This window comes from Hyla sarda, chromosome 8, assembly GCF_029499605.1.
Source record: "Hyla sarda isolate aHylSar1 chromosome 8, aHylSar1.hap1, whole genome shotgun sequence".
Classification (NCBI taxonomy): Eukaryota; Metazoa; Chordata; class Amphibia; order Anura; family Hylidae; genus Hyla; species Hyla sarda.
Genome location: NC_079196.1, coordinates 22,257,820 through 22,270,348, shown reverse-complemented (window position 1 = coordinate 22,270,348; position 12,529 = coordinate 22,257,820). Strand labels below are relative to the sequence as shown.

The window sequence follows — 12,529 nt, the reverse complement described above, 5'->3', positions numbered from 1 at the left end:
GATTGTATGCTTTGTTGCGTGAAATGTGTGGGTTGCTGCGTAGTCGGGGTGGGTTTGGGGGGTCCCCGGCTGAGGTGTGGGCGGCGCCTGCGCAGGAGGTAATTGGCGCTAGCGTTGCTGGGTCTTGTGGTAGTGGTACGGTAGTGGTGCCAGCTAGTGCGGGGGTGGTTGCGGCTGGGATAGTGCCGGTGGCTCCTCCAGCGGCGGCGGCTGCGGATAAGTTAGTGGTCGGGGTGCGGATGGCCGATTCGGCTAAGGGTGAGGTGTATGTGTGTTTCGAGGGGCCTTTAGGTGCTCACTTAAAGGCGGAAGTAAGGGAACGTATATGGAAGGGGGAGTATGTAAACATTTTTTTGTTACTTACGCTAGAGAAGTTTAACCTGGATCGGGTTAAACCCGATGAATCCAAGAAGGAGGAGGAGGAACGTCGGCGGTATCGGCTGATACCGCGGACGTTCTCCAACTGGCTGCAGGTGTTCGCCATTTTGGCGAGTGTCATTGGGGAAAAGGTGCCGGAAAATTGTTCGCACCTTTTTTGTTACCTGGATTCGGTGGGGGAAGCGTATAGGGTTCATGGGGGTAACGCGTGGCTTAGATATGATAAGCAGTTCTGGCAGAGGAAGGCCGTCTGCCCAGCATTGCGCTGGGATCATAAAGATATTAGCCTTTGGATGAGGCTTATGGCGGGACGAGGACTAGTGGGACGGGCAGCAGTCTTTTCGGGTTGGGGCCAGCGGGTCAGGGGGGAGTAAGCCTGGGGGGACGGGGAAAGGGTGCTGATGGCAGTTTAACGACGGCCAATGCAAGTTCGGGAGCGAGTGCAAATTTAAGCACGAATGCTCTGGCTGTGATGGTGCCCATGGTCTGTGACGATGCTTTAAGCGAGGTAAGGGCAAAGGATCGGGGGAGACTGAGCAGAAAAGGGGCGATGCCGGTGAGGCTGAGGCGCTTCTCCATGAGGGGTTCTCCTGTGGGTTCAGAATTCCGTGCACCAGGGCAGGGCCAGGGGGGGCCGTAATTTGGATTGATCCAGCTTTGTGCACGGTCTCCTATACTTCTTCCGACGTGGCGTTACGGTGGGTGCGGCGGTTCGGAGTGGGCGCGTTGATGGCTAAGACTGACATTGAGGCTGCCTTCCGCCTATTGCCAATTCATCCGGACAGTTTTCCTTTGTTGGGTTGTGTTTGGGAGGATTGTTTTTCGTTGATATGTGCCTGCCTATGGGGTGCTCGATATCCTGCTCGTACTTTGAGAGGTTCAGCACCTTCTTGGAATGGGTGGCGCGGAGCGAGGCACAGGTGTCCTCGGTCCTGCACTATCTTGATGACTTTTTGTTTTTGGGGCCGACGGGGTCGGCGTTGTGCGGGGTTTTGTTGCAGACAATGGAGCGGGTTGCGGCTCTGTTTGGGGTGCCTCTGGCTCCTGACAAGACCGAAGGTCCGTGTACAGTGTTGAAGTTCCTAGGGATTGAGATCGACACGGTGGCGATGGAATGCCGGTTGCCGTCTGACAAATTGGACGAGTTGCGGGGGGCAGTGAAGGCGACGCTATGGGTGCGTAAGGTGCAGCTCAGGGACGTGCAGTCGCTTTTGGGGTGCCTCAATTTCACTTGCCGCATTATGCCGATGGGCCGCGTGTTCTGCAGACGGTTGGCCGCGGCTACGGCAGGTGTCAAGAGGCCGCATCATTATTTGCAGCTCTCCGGGGAGGTGAGAGCGGATTTGGAAGTGTGGTGGTCCTTTTTGTCACGGTATAATGGTAGGTCTGTCGTGATGGAGGGGGCGGTGTCTAGCTGGGATCTTGAATTGTATACGGATGCGTCGGGTAGCTCAGGTTTTGGGGCCTACTTTCAAGGGCGGTGGTGCGCAGCGCCGTGGCCGGATGAGTGGAAGAGTAGAGGGTTGGGGCGAAATCTTGCATTGTTGGAGTTGTTCCCTATAATTGTGGCAGTGGTGATTTGGGGGGGAGTTGTTTAGGAATCGCAAGGCCTGCTTCCACTGTGACAACCTCGGGGTGGTGCAAGCGGTCAATGCTCAGTCGGCGGGGTCGCCGCCTGTGGTGAGTTTGCTGCGTAGGTTGGTGCTGCGGGGGATGGAATTGAACGCGCATTTTGTTGCTAGGCATGTCCCAGGGGTAAATAACTCCATCACTGACTCTCTTTCTCGGTTTCAGTGGAACCGTTTTCGAGAGCTGGCACCGGCGGCGGACATGGATGGGCTGCCTTGCGCAGAGGGGCTGTGGACGGAGGTCTGACTGTGGCTATGGAGTTGGTACGCCGGTCAGTGAGTGAGGCTACGTGGGCGGGGTATGGTAGGTACTGGTCTGAGTGGGAGTCATTGGTAGTGGAGGTAAGCGGTTTGGAGGAGCCGCGAGACTGGGTGGGCCTGACTTTGTTTTATGTGGGTAGGTTGTTCCAGGATAGGGTTTCTCCTGCGGGTCCCCGACCAAGTCGTTCTTGGTGAGGCAGGCGGCCAAGGGTTTTCGGAGGGGCGCGGCTACGAGGGATACTCGTAGGCCGGTGTCTTTTTCGTTGTTAATTTGGTTGGGGACTGTGTTGGGGGAGATTTGTGTGTCGGGGTATGAGGTTGTTCTTTTTCAGTTAGCATTTGCCCTGGCTTTTTCCAGGGCATTTCGCATATCGGAGCTGGTGGCCCCGAGTCGACATAGATTGGGGAGTTTGTTGGCAGTGGATGTGGTGTTGGTGGGCGAGGTTCTGCAATGCGTGATCCGGAAGTCTAAAACGGACCAGGTGGGTCGGGGTTTTGTGGTGCGCCTAGCGGCGCTGCGGGGATCGGAGATGTGCCTGGTGCGGCGTTTCAGGGAGTTTTTGGAGTTACGTCCGGTGGGGGTTGGGCCGTTGTTGGTGCACTGGGATGGGTCCTACTTGTCTAAATTCCAGTTTGTGCAAGTTTTCAGGCGCTGCTTGGGGGTGGTTGGGTGCGTTCCTGGTGAGTATAGCTCGCACTCATTTCGTATAGGGGCAGCTACGGAAGCGTCCAGGTGGGGGTTGGGGCGCAAGGTCATTCAGAGGATTGGGCGGTGGGAGTCGCAGCGCTACAGACTATATGTCCGTCCTCAGTTGTTGTAATGTATGTGCGATGGGGGTTATGTTGGGTAGTGTTTTTTATTTTTTATTGTATTGTTGTGTTTTACAGATCCTGGACCTTGCTTGGTTTGGATCGTGGGGCATTCCTTCGTCCGTAGGGGAGGTGAGCGGGCTGACGTGCGACCGGATGGTAGGCAGCTGGGGCTCAGCCGGGACGTCGCTCAAGTGCGTTGGTTGGGGAGGGGGGGGGGGGTTGATGTGGTCTGAGCTGCTTCCGTTTTTGCATTCCTTTGTGGAACTGGACAGTGCCCCAGATGTGTTGGTCATCCATGCTGGGGGAACGACCTGGCGGTGCGCACCTCAAAATCTCTGCTGCGGGACATTAAGCTGGATATGTTGCGCATTTGGGCCTCTTTCTCAGGGATTGTCATAGTCTGGTCCGATATTGTGGCGCGTTTGAAGTGGGAGCAGGCACGATCGGTGAGAAAGGTGAATCAGGCCAGGGCCAGGGTGAACAAGGCTGGTTCACCACACGGATGTGGTTCGCCACACGGATTTGGAGGTGCCTTCGGTGGAGTTCTTGGGGCGGGATAAGGTGCATCTAATGCCTATCGGGACGGATCTGTGGACCCTGTCCATTAGGGAAGTGGTCGAAAGAGCAGTGGCTTTGTGGAGGGATGGCCGGTGTAAGAGGTCACAGCCGGCCGCCTTGGCGGGAGATGGAGGGGGATCTGGAGGCATGCTCGAGCGGATGGCAGAGTGGTCTCCTAAGGTGGTGCCCTTGGGTTAGGTGACGGTCGACCAAGGGCAAAGTAGGAGAGAGCGGAAGGAGAAGCTGCCTTCAGTTCCCCTTACAGTCCTGTGCTATATCAGGAGTTTGGTTAATTCATTTTGCACTATGTTCAGGTTATGTGAATGTTATGGGGTAATGTTACCTTGGATAGCGGGAGATGTTAGGGGGCATGTTATTTATCGAGACATGTAAAGTGTTATATTTATATATATATATTTATTAATATATATTTGTTAATTGGTTTTGGATTATAAAATTGGGTCCGCTGTGGCCTTTGCACCACGTTGGAGTGTCTGTGTTTATTGGGGAAAAGGTAATTGGAAATGGGTGGTGTGGGCCAAGCGTAATTCTACGATCCCCTAGTCAAGAGAGCCCCCCGGAGAGGACAGCATGGGAGGGGGCACATGACAGGGGGCAGTAGAAAGTGCAGGGAGAAGGTTCAGGAAGTAAGGGGGGGATTATGTTGCGTAAAGGGGGGAAGGGGGAGTATAAGAAGAAAAGGAGGAAGGGGAGGAGTCATTAGGAAAGTAGAATCAGCGAGAGTCCCGCCCGCTCGCCCTGGTTTAGGGTGAGGTGGGGCATGGTAATTGTTGTCGCAGCGGCGGGAGATGGAGGGGGATCTGGAGGCATGCTCGAGCGGATGGCAGAGTGGTCTCCGAAGGTGATGCCCTTGGGTCAGGTGACGGTCGACCAAGGGCAAAGTAGGAGAGAGCGGAAGGAGAAGCTGCCTTCAGGTCCTCTTACAGTCTGGTGCTATATCAGGAGTTTGGTTAATTCATTTTGCACTATGTTCAGGTTATGTGAATGTTATGGGGTAATGTTACCTTGGATAGCGGGAGATGTTAGGGGGCATGTTATTTATGGAGATATGTAAAGTGTTATATTTATATATATATTTATTAATATATATTTGTTAATTGGTTTTGGATAATAAAATCAGGTCCGCTGTGGCCTTTGCACCACGTTGGAGTGTCTGTGTTTATTGGGGAAAAGGTAATTGGAAATGGGTGGTGTGGGCCAAGCGTAATTCTACGATCCCCTAGTCAAGAATCACCAAGGTCGAGGGTCACAGGGAAATCGATCATCGTATTATGATCACAGTGATGGGCATGTGATGCGGGAGCACTATATAAGAGGATTATTTTGGCAAAAGTGCTGAAAGAAAACAATTTTACTGTATTTCTTTTTTATGTCGTACACCAAACATGATAAATGATATAAATTGTGTTTAGCGGAAGCTGCTATAAGACAAGTTAGCGCAGTGCTGCGGATTATGTCATATGGATGAAGAATACAGTCAACACGAGACTCGCTCAGATTACAATTTACTCCACAGATAAGCTTGAAGTTGTGAGGGTGTTTCTTATTGCTCTGCAGACATCAGACCATTGGACTGCACTACAAGTCGCAGTAGACACGGTCAGGTACTTGAAATGGTCAGTAAGTGACTGGAAGAATCAGGGTAGCAGCTTGTATCTGTATCTGCTCATTGCATTTCTGTTATTCCAATTCCCAGTAACTGTGCTTGATGCGGTTTTCTCAAAACCATTGACAGTTTGGAAAGGGTTAACATGTCAAGCCTCCATATCGAGCCTTTGGGTACCACAACCTTAGATGTGTATTTATAAATCAGAATATTGGGCAGGGGTGTGGAGCCGGCTCAGAAGCTGATCCTGCTCCACACACACAACAAGGCTGACTGTGTTATGTGGCCCTGTGTCACTCAGCTGGCTCCTGTGATGCAATTGTGGGGTGCTGATTGACTGTCATGGCAGCTGGGGTCTAATAAATCCCTCATACAGCTCCATCTAAAGAAGTTATGGGTCTGAGTATACTGTGGCAAAAAAGTTGTTATATGTTGCTCAGCCATGTCTCTAGTCGGACCCCATGGTCGCTCATTTCTCCCATCAGAGGAGGTGGCAATAGCTTTTGTTTGGGAGATGTCCCCTGTGTTACCAGGTAAGTCTCCTCCTGTCTCTTTGGAACTGTCAATAGTCTTTAGGATTTTTCTTCTATTTCCGGGGCTTGTGATGTGGGTATTATATGACCCCTATGATTTCCCAGAGCCATTTTGGTGCATTGCCTTCTGTAGTGCTCATTACTATTTAGGAGGTACATACAAGCCACTCTCCTCTTCTGCTTCTTCTGCAGAGTGAAGGCGAAGGATCCTCCAATGAAAAGTTCCTACTGATGGGCCTGACCTGACAAATGGATCCTCTGATATCTGCTGACTTGCAGCCACATCTCTGCCCTCCAGCAGTATACTCCTGCAGACTCTGCCCTTATCCTTGCTGGCTGAGGATTGTGTTGAATGACTCCCCCCCCTCCTTCCATTTATTTTACTGCAATCCATAATTTGAACCTCTAAGGCTGGGTTCAGACTACAGAATTTCTGAGCATGATTCTGCTTAGAGATTTAATCAGAAATGTTGCCGTCAATGGGATTCCACTGCAGAGCGCGCAATACAGAATTTCAGTAGCGGAGCGCACACCGCAGACTCAACCCTACCCTAGAACGCAATGTATTCTGCCGCTGAATTAATTATCTTGATCATTCTTTTGGTGGAATACATTGCGGTCTATGGGGATCGGCAATGTCTACGTGGTCCTAGCACCGTATGATTCATTCAGTGCCGGCCACCATCAGAATCGCCGTGCGATGAGTCCTCAGTATGAACCTAGCCTCTGTTCACACAGCAATTTTGGCCTCCGTCATTAATGGAAGGCACAACGCTCTGCCAGATGCAAGACTGCGTGCGAGGATTTTTGCCGCCCAGGCAAAAGTAAATTTTACCGCCCCTTGACTCTGCCCATTGGCTCCACCCTTTGACACGCCTCACCTTACTACTGGGGTGACACACTGTAACAAGCCTCCTCCTAATGTAATCACCTTATTACTGGGGTGAAACACTGCCACAATCCTCCTCCTAATGTAATCTCCTTACTACTGGGGTAACATGACACACTGTAACAAACCTACTCCGCATGTAATCTCTTTACTATTGGGTTGATGCACTTTAACGAACCTCCTCCTCACATAAGCACCTTACAACTGGGGTGACACACTGTAACAAACCTCCTCCTTATGTAATCACCTTACTAGGGTGACACACTGTGGCCCCTCCATCAAGAGTGTGCTATAGGCTGCTGCCTCCTTAGCCTATAGGTGGAGCCGGCTCTGGCCAGATGCATCATATGATGAACATCAGTAGCACCCAAAGGACCCAATTTACGCGTGAGGTCCTTTGGGATTGGTGCAGTGTCCTTTAGATTGGTGAGATGAATAACCCTTTGTGCTGTGTAATTCTTCCTGTCAAATAGAGTGGAGTCTCTGACAGAGGTGTGAACACTGCCTAATCCAGGCCTGTCAATAGATTACCACCAGTAAAAATACTCACCAAATAAAATACTCACCAAAATCTTTTCATAATTCTTGTTCAGACAATAACAGGAGAACTCACAAGGTTGATTATATAGGTATAGATTTATTGCTTTTGTTTATACATACATGTAATTACCTATATAGATTTTTACATACACGCAGAGTATTAGAATAGATAGCATGCGCTCGATCAACTGTAAATGTCAGTAGTATCTGTTATTACATTTAATTAATATTTTAAAACATGATATTTACCGATGTTTACCTGATATATGGATCTAGCTCGGATACCTGTGAGACAATCCTGTGCACACTCATGTCCTCTGCTAATAGCATAATTGTGTATTTGCAATTAGCATTAGGAACATCCGTCTATGTTAGATCTGTTATTGTCATCTAATGCAGTGTTCTCGAACTGTGGCCCTCCAGATGTTGCAAAACTTCAACTCTCAGCATGCCCGGACAGCCAAGTTTTGCAACATCTGGAGGGTCACAGTTTAAGACCACTGATCTAATAAACCTAATTCTAAGCAGATGTTAACATATTCCATCGGCCCCTCTATAGAAAATAATTTCTTGGAAATATCAATTAAAATAAAAGACCATTAACATCCATTTAAATCCGTTTATACATCCTTTTCTATACGTTATTGCCCATTTTTTAACCCTTTTGCTTTTTTAACGATTTACATTTAAAGGGGTACTCCGCTGCTCAGCGTTTGGAACAAACTGTTCTGAACGCTGGGAGCTCGTGACGTCATAGCCCCGCCCCTCATAATGTCACGTCACGCCCCCTCAATGCAAGTCTATGGGAGGGGACGTGACAGCCATCTAACCCCCTCCCATAGACTTGCATTGAGAGGGCGGAGCATGACGTCATGATGAGGCGGGGTTATGATGTCACGAGCTCCCGGCGCAAGCTCCAGCGTTCGGAACAGTTTGTCCCAGACGATGAGCAGCAGAGTACCCCTTTAAAGGGGTACTCCGGTGTTTAGACATCTTATCCCCTATCGAAAGGATAGGGGATAAGATGCCTGACCGCGGGAGTCCTGCCGCTGGGGACCCCCGTGATCTTGCACGCGGCACCCCATTTGTAATTAGTTGCGGTGGGGTCTCAATCCGGTGGGGTCTCTTATACCGCGCCCCACTCTCCTCATGAATGGAGGCATGTCGACCATGGCACAAAGCTGTGGCCAATACACCCCCTCCATGTATCTCTATGGGAGAGCTGGAGATACAGCAATAGGGTATCTCTGGCTTTCCCATAGAGAAGCATGGAGGGGCATGTTGGCCACAGCTTCGTGCCATGGTCGACACACTGCTTTCATGCAAAGAGCCTGGGAACCAGGCGGAAGATCGCAGGAGGTCCCAGCGGTCAGACCCCCACAATCTGACACTTATTCCTTATCCTGTAAATAGGGGATAAGCTTTTTGATACCAGACGACCTCGTGTGTGTAACTCATGCTAGCAGAGGTTGAAAATTGCCCATTGAAATTGATGGGATCCATTAATTTCAGTTTAATATCGATAAGACTCAAGAGATCTGAGGAATGGAAATGAAAAACGGTAATGTAAACCCTGCCTAGGCTGGTCCTATATCTATAACACAATATTATACAGGGGACTTTGGGAAACATATTATGGTGATATGTACGGTTACTGTAGAAGCTTCAGGGCACTATGAGTATGGTGGATATGGATTTCTACTCTTTGGTCTTAGACAATTTTACCCTGTAAAATCCCCTTTAATATTATTAAGGCATAAATAATCCTTTAAACACCCGATTGCCCCAATATGTAGATATATGTAAATCAATGAGACAATTTGATCTAGTCATATGGACGGCTGCCATGTAGGAATCATACATTTTAGCTCTGCCTTCTCATTTATCCAATTGGCCAAATAATCAACCACTCCAGAATTATAGATTAATTGCGGTTCTATGCCAACCAAAATTAAACAAATTGTTCCCAGCACATTAAATATAGAAATGAAAGGGGAAGTGCCTAAAATATAGCTTTTACTAGATATACATTAAAATTCACTAAAAAAAAATAGGAAAGTGTATCCCAACCACAAAAACATAAAGCATAACGCTTATCAAGGAGCTATACTACGACGGGAACGGTACTTGGTAAATTACCTGTACCTTGCGCATTCATTAATAAATTCATGATATGTGGATATTACTACATTTAGCTCAATATACCTCTACATTAAAGGCTTTTTATATTGTGTATATACATTGGTACGGCATTAAATCATGTTTGCTGACCGTAGTATAGCTCCTTGATAAGCGTTATGCTTTATGTTTTTGTGGTTAGGATACACTTTCCTAATTTTTGTGGTGAATTTTAATTTATATCTAGTAAAAGCTATATTTTAGGCACTGCCCCTTTAATTTCTACAAATAATCAACCAATCAGAATCTCGGTTTATCTCAGCAGTTTCTTAGGTTGGGATGGTCTTTTCCATTTTCCACCTCCCCCTAATATCTTTATAGAACCACCATATAAAGATAATGCAGCATGAAGGGGCTTGGTGAAGGTGGCGGTGAAGGTGTATAAGTGTTTGATGGGGTCACACAGCTCATAAAAGGACAGCCGCCCAGCCTCATAATCCACACAGATCCTGAATCTATAACTGTAGGCATTGTGAGGTAACATGATCTGTTTACTGTCATGTATAACATAATACAGATTATGACAATTTCTCCACAAACCCCAGGACTTGTTGTTAAATCCAATGAATGACTGATCTCCCCTCCTGTCTATACTGGGATAACTCATCCCCACACTCCACTGTACTACTGATCTACTGATCTCCACATCCCAGTAATGTCGTCCTGAGGAGAATGTCCTTCTGCTCATCACCTGATATTCCTGGAATCTCTTTACCTTTTTTGGATGATTCTGTTTTTCTTGTTTCCATGTTGCAGTTTTCAGGTCATCTGATATAAGGAGATTCTTAGCAGCTGTGTTTATTTCCAGTAATATGTCTGCAGGACCCTCCCCATAGATCCTTATACCTGATATTATGTCACATAATGTGCGGAATGAGTCTGAGATCACAGTCACATCCAGATCATCCCCATCATGTGTCTTATCATGTCCCCCTGTGTCCTCATCCCCTCCCCCCTCCTCAGGATCACATAAGTCACCTGTGTCTTGTTCCTGTAAGACCGTCATTGGATCCGTCATGTTACACAGCTCCTCAATGTGTCTCATCTTCCTGGACAGCTCGTCCTTCTTTATTTCCAGCTGATGGATCAGAGTAGACAATGACAGGGACTCTTCCTTTTCCTGCCTGGAGATCTCACTCAGGACCCTCTTCTCCAGGTCGTCCAGCCGTCTCCTCATGTCTGTAACCAGGGCAGTGACTCTCTCCGCTTCTACAGCTGCTTTTTCTTGAGCTTTTCTCCTGCGCTCCTCCAGAATCTGGACTCTTTCCTCAGTTTCCTCTCTCTTTATGGTAATTTTTTGGAGAATATTTCTCAGTTTCTCCTTCTTGTTTTTAGAAGCCTGATCTAGTGACTCCATCATAGGTCCATTGTGTTCACCGATCAGACAGGACACACAGATACAAGCAGCGTCCTCAGTGCAGTAAGATTCCAGGACCTTCTTATGGACAGAACATTTCTTGTTCTCCAGAGAAGTTCTGGGCTCAGATAAGACGTGTTCTGGTGACTTGTTGTGAGTTCTCAGGTGATCGTCACACAGAGAAGCCTCACACAGCAGACAGGACTTCACAGCAGGCACAGGGGAGTGCACACAGTAAGTGCAGAAGATCCCGGTTTCTGTCCTTCTTTGTTCCGTAAGCTGGAGGTTCTCTATTATGTTCCTCAGAGCGATGTTCCTCATCAGTGCAGGCCGATCCTGAAACTCTTCTCTGCATTCAGGACAGGAATAAACTCCAGACCCCTCCTGTGTATCCAGGAACTGATCAATACAGACCTGGCAGAAGTTGTGTCCACATTTCAGCATTAGAGGATCTGTATAAGTGTCCAGACAGATGGAACAGTCCACTTCGTCTCTCAGAGCAGCAGAAGCCATGGCTGACACAAGAAGTGAGAAAGGAAACTACAATTCTCTCCTGCTTAGGAAACAGAGGGCAGGATTTATACTCTTCACAACAGGGCAGGGCCTTCAGTCAAGATCAGTCACTATTAACCTATTCATGAACACTTGTCATAGTCATATATTCTTGACTAGGGCAGAGTAGAGTTACGCTACCCTTGCACCCTAACCACCCCCTTTAATTACCGTCATCCCCACCAAGAAACACAGACTCTTTGTATGGTGCAAAGGCCAAAGTGGACCAACAATTTTATTAAACAAGTAACAAATATATAACATCTTTACACTCTCTTGATAAATAATAAACAAAATAAATAACAATATTGTAACACCTCATACAGGGTTAACATACCCTCCCATACAAATATAAATATCCTTCACAATTCTGGAAGGAGACTTGAAGGCAGCTTCTCGTCCAGGCACTGTCACCTACGTTGCCCTTGGTCGACCATCACCTGACCCAAGGACACCACCTTTGGAGACCCACTCTGTCCCTTTCGCTAGGGACCCCCATGATTATCTGGCTACCAACCCAGCTCCCCCCGATCATTATGACCAGGGCCTCCACCGTCCTTCCAGCATGCCTCCAAACCCCACTCCAGCTCACACCACAGCAGCCGGTTGTGACACCTTACACCCAGCCCCCCCTCCACAACGCCACTGCTCTCTCCACCTCCTGGATGGACAAAGCCCACAAATCCATCCTGATGTCAGTCAGTTGCACTCCGTCCCATCCAATAAACTCCTTGGAAGGCCCCTCCAAATCCACATGGCGGACCACAAACCCCCCATTCTTAGCCACAAACTTCCCCACTGCTTTGTTGACTGAGCCCTGGCCCTGCTCACCTTGCGCACTGGCCACGCCTGCCTCCACTTCACCCGCGCCACCATGTCCGACCACACTATCAGGAGCCCAGGGAACAAAGACCAAATCCGCAACAGGTCCAACTTGATATCCAAGTTGTTGCCCCCCACATGAATAACCAAAACATCAGGGACCCGATCCACCTCCACATAAGACTGCACGAACGGGAGAAGCTCTGACCATAGCAACCCCCCACGCCCCAACCAGCAAACCTGGGCCACCACCTGAGGAAAACCCAGCTGCCGCCTGTTCAGTCGCACCGCAGCCCTCTCTCCAGCCCCGCTATCCACACCAAACAGGGCCCAGGATCTGTAAGACACAAAAGTAAACAAACAGAAAAAAACGCTCCCCACCACAAAACACCC

At 48.6% G+C, this 12,529-nt stretch overlaps 2 protein-coding genes across 2 annotated transcripts in view; one reads left to right on the top strand and one right to left on the bottom strand.

Annotated features, from left to right (window-relative positions):
• The window catches only part of LOC130285268 (uncharacterized), a 143,812-nt gene that overhangs the window by 8,173 nt on the left and 123,110 nt on the right, over window positions 1-12,529 (top strand). The gene's annotated exons all lie outside the window — the stretch shown is intronic.
• Window positions 9,585-11,419, bottom strand: LOC130285111 (E3 ubiquitin-protein ligase TRIM21-like). The gene has a single exon (XM_056536323.1). The coding sequence runs from the start codon at window positions 11,273-11,275 to the stop codon at window positions 9,659-9,661; it is 1,617 nt and encodes a 538-aa protein (XP_056392298.1). The 5' UTR covers window positions 11,276-11,419; the 3' UTR covers window positions 9,585-9,658.

What these genes read in the sequence shown, in the direction of transcription:
- LOC130285111 (XM_056536323.1), bottom strand. Translation starts at nt 11,275, where the DNA reads ATGGCTTCTGCTGCTCTGAGAGACGAAGTGGACTGTTCCATCTGTCTG.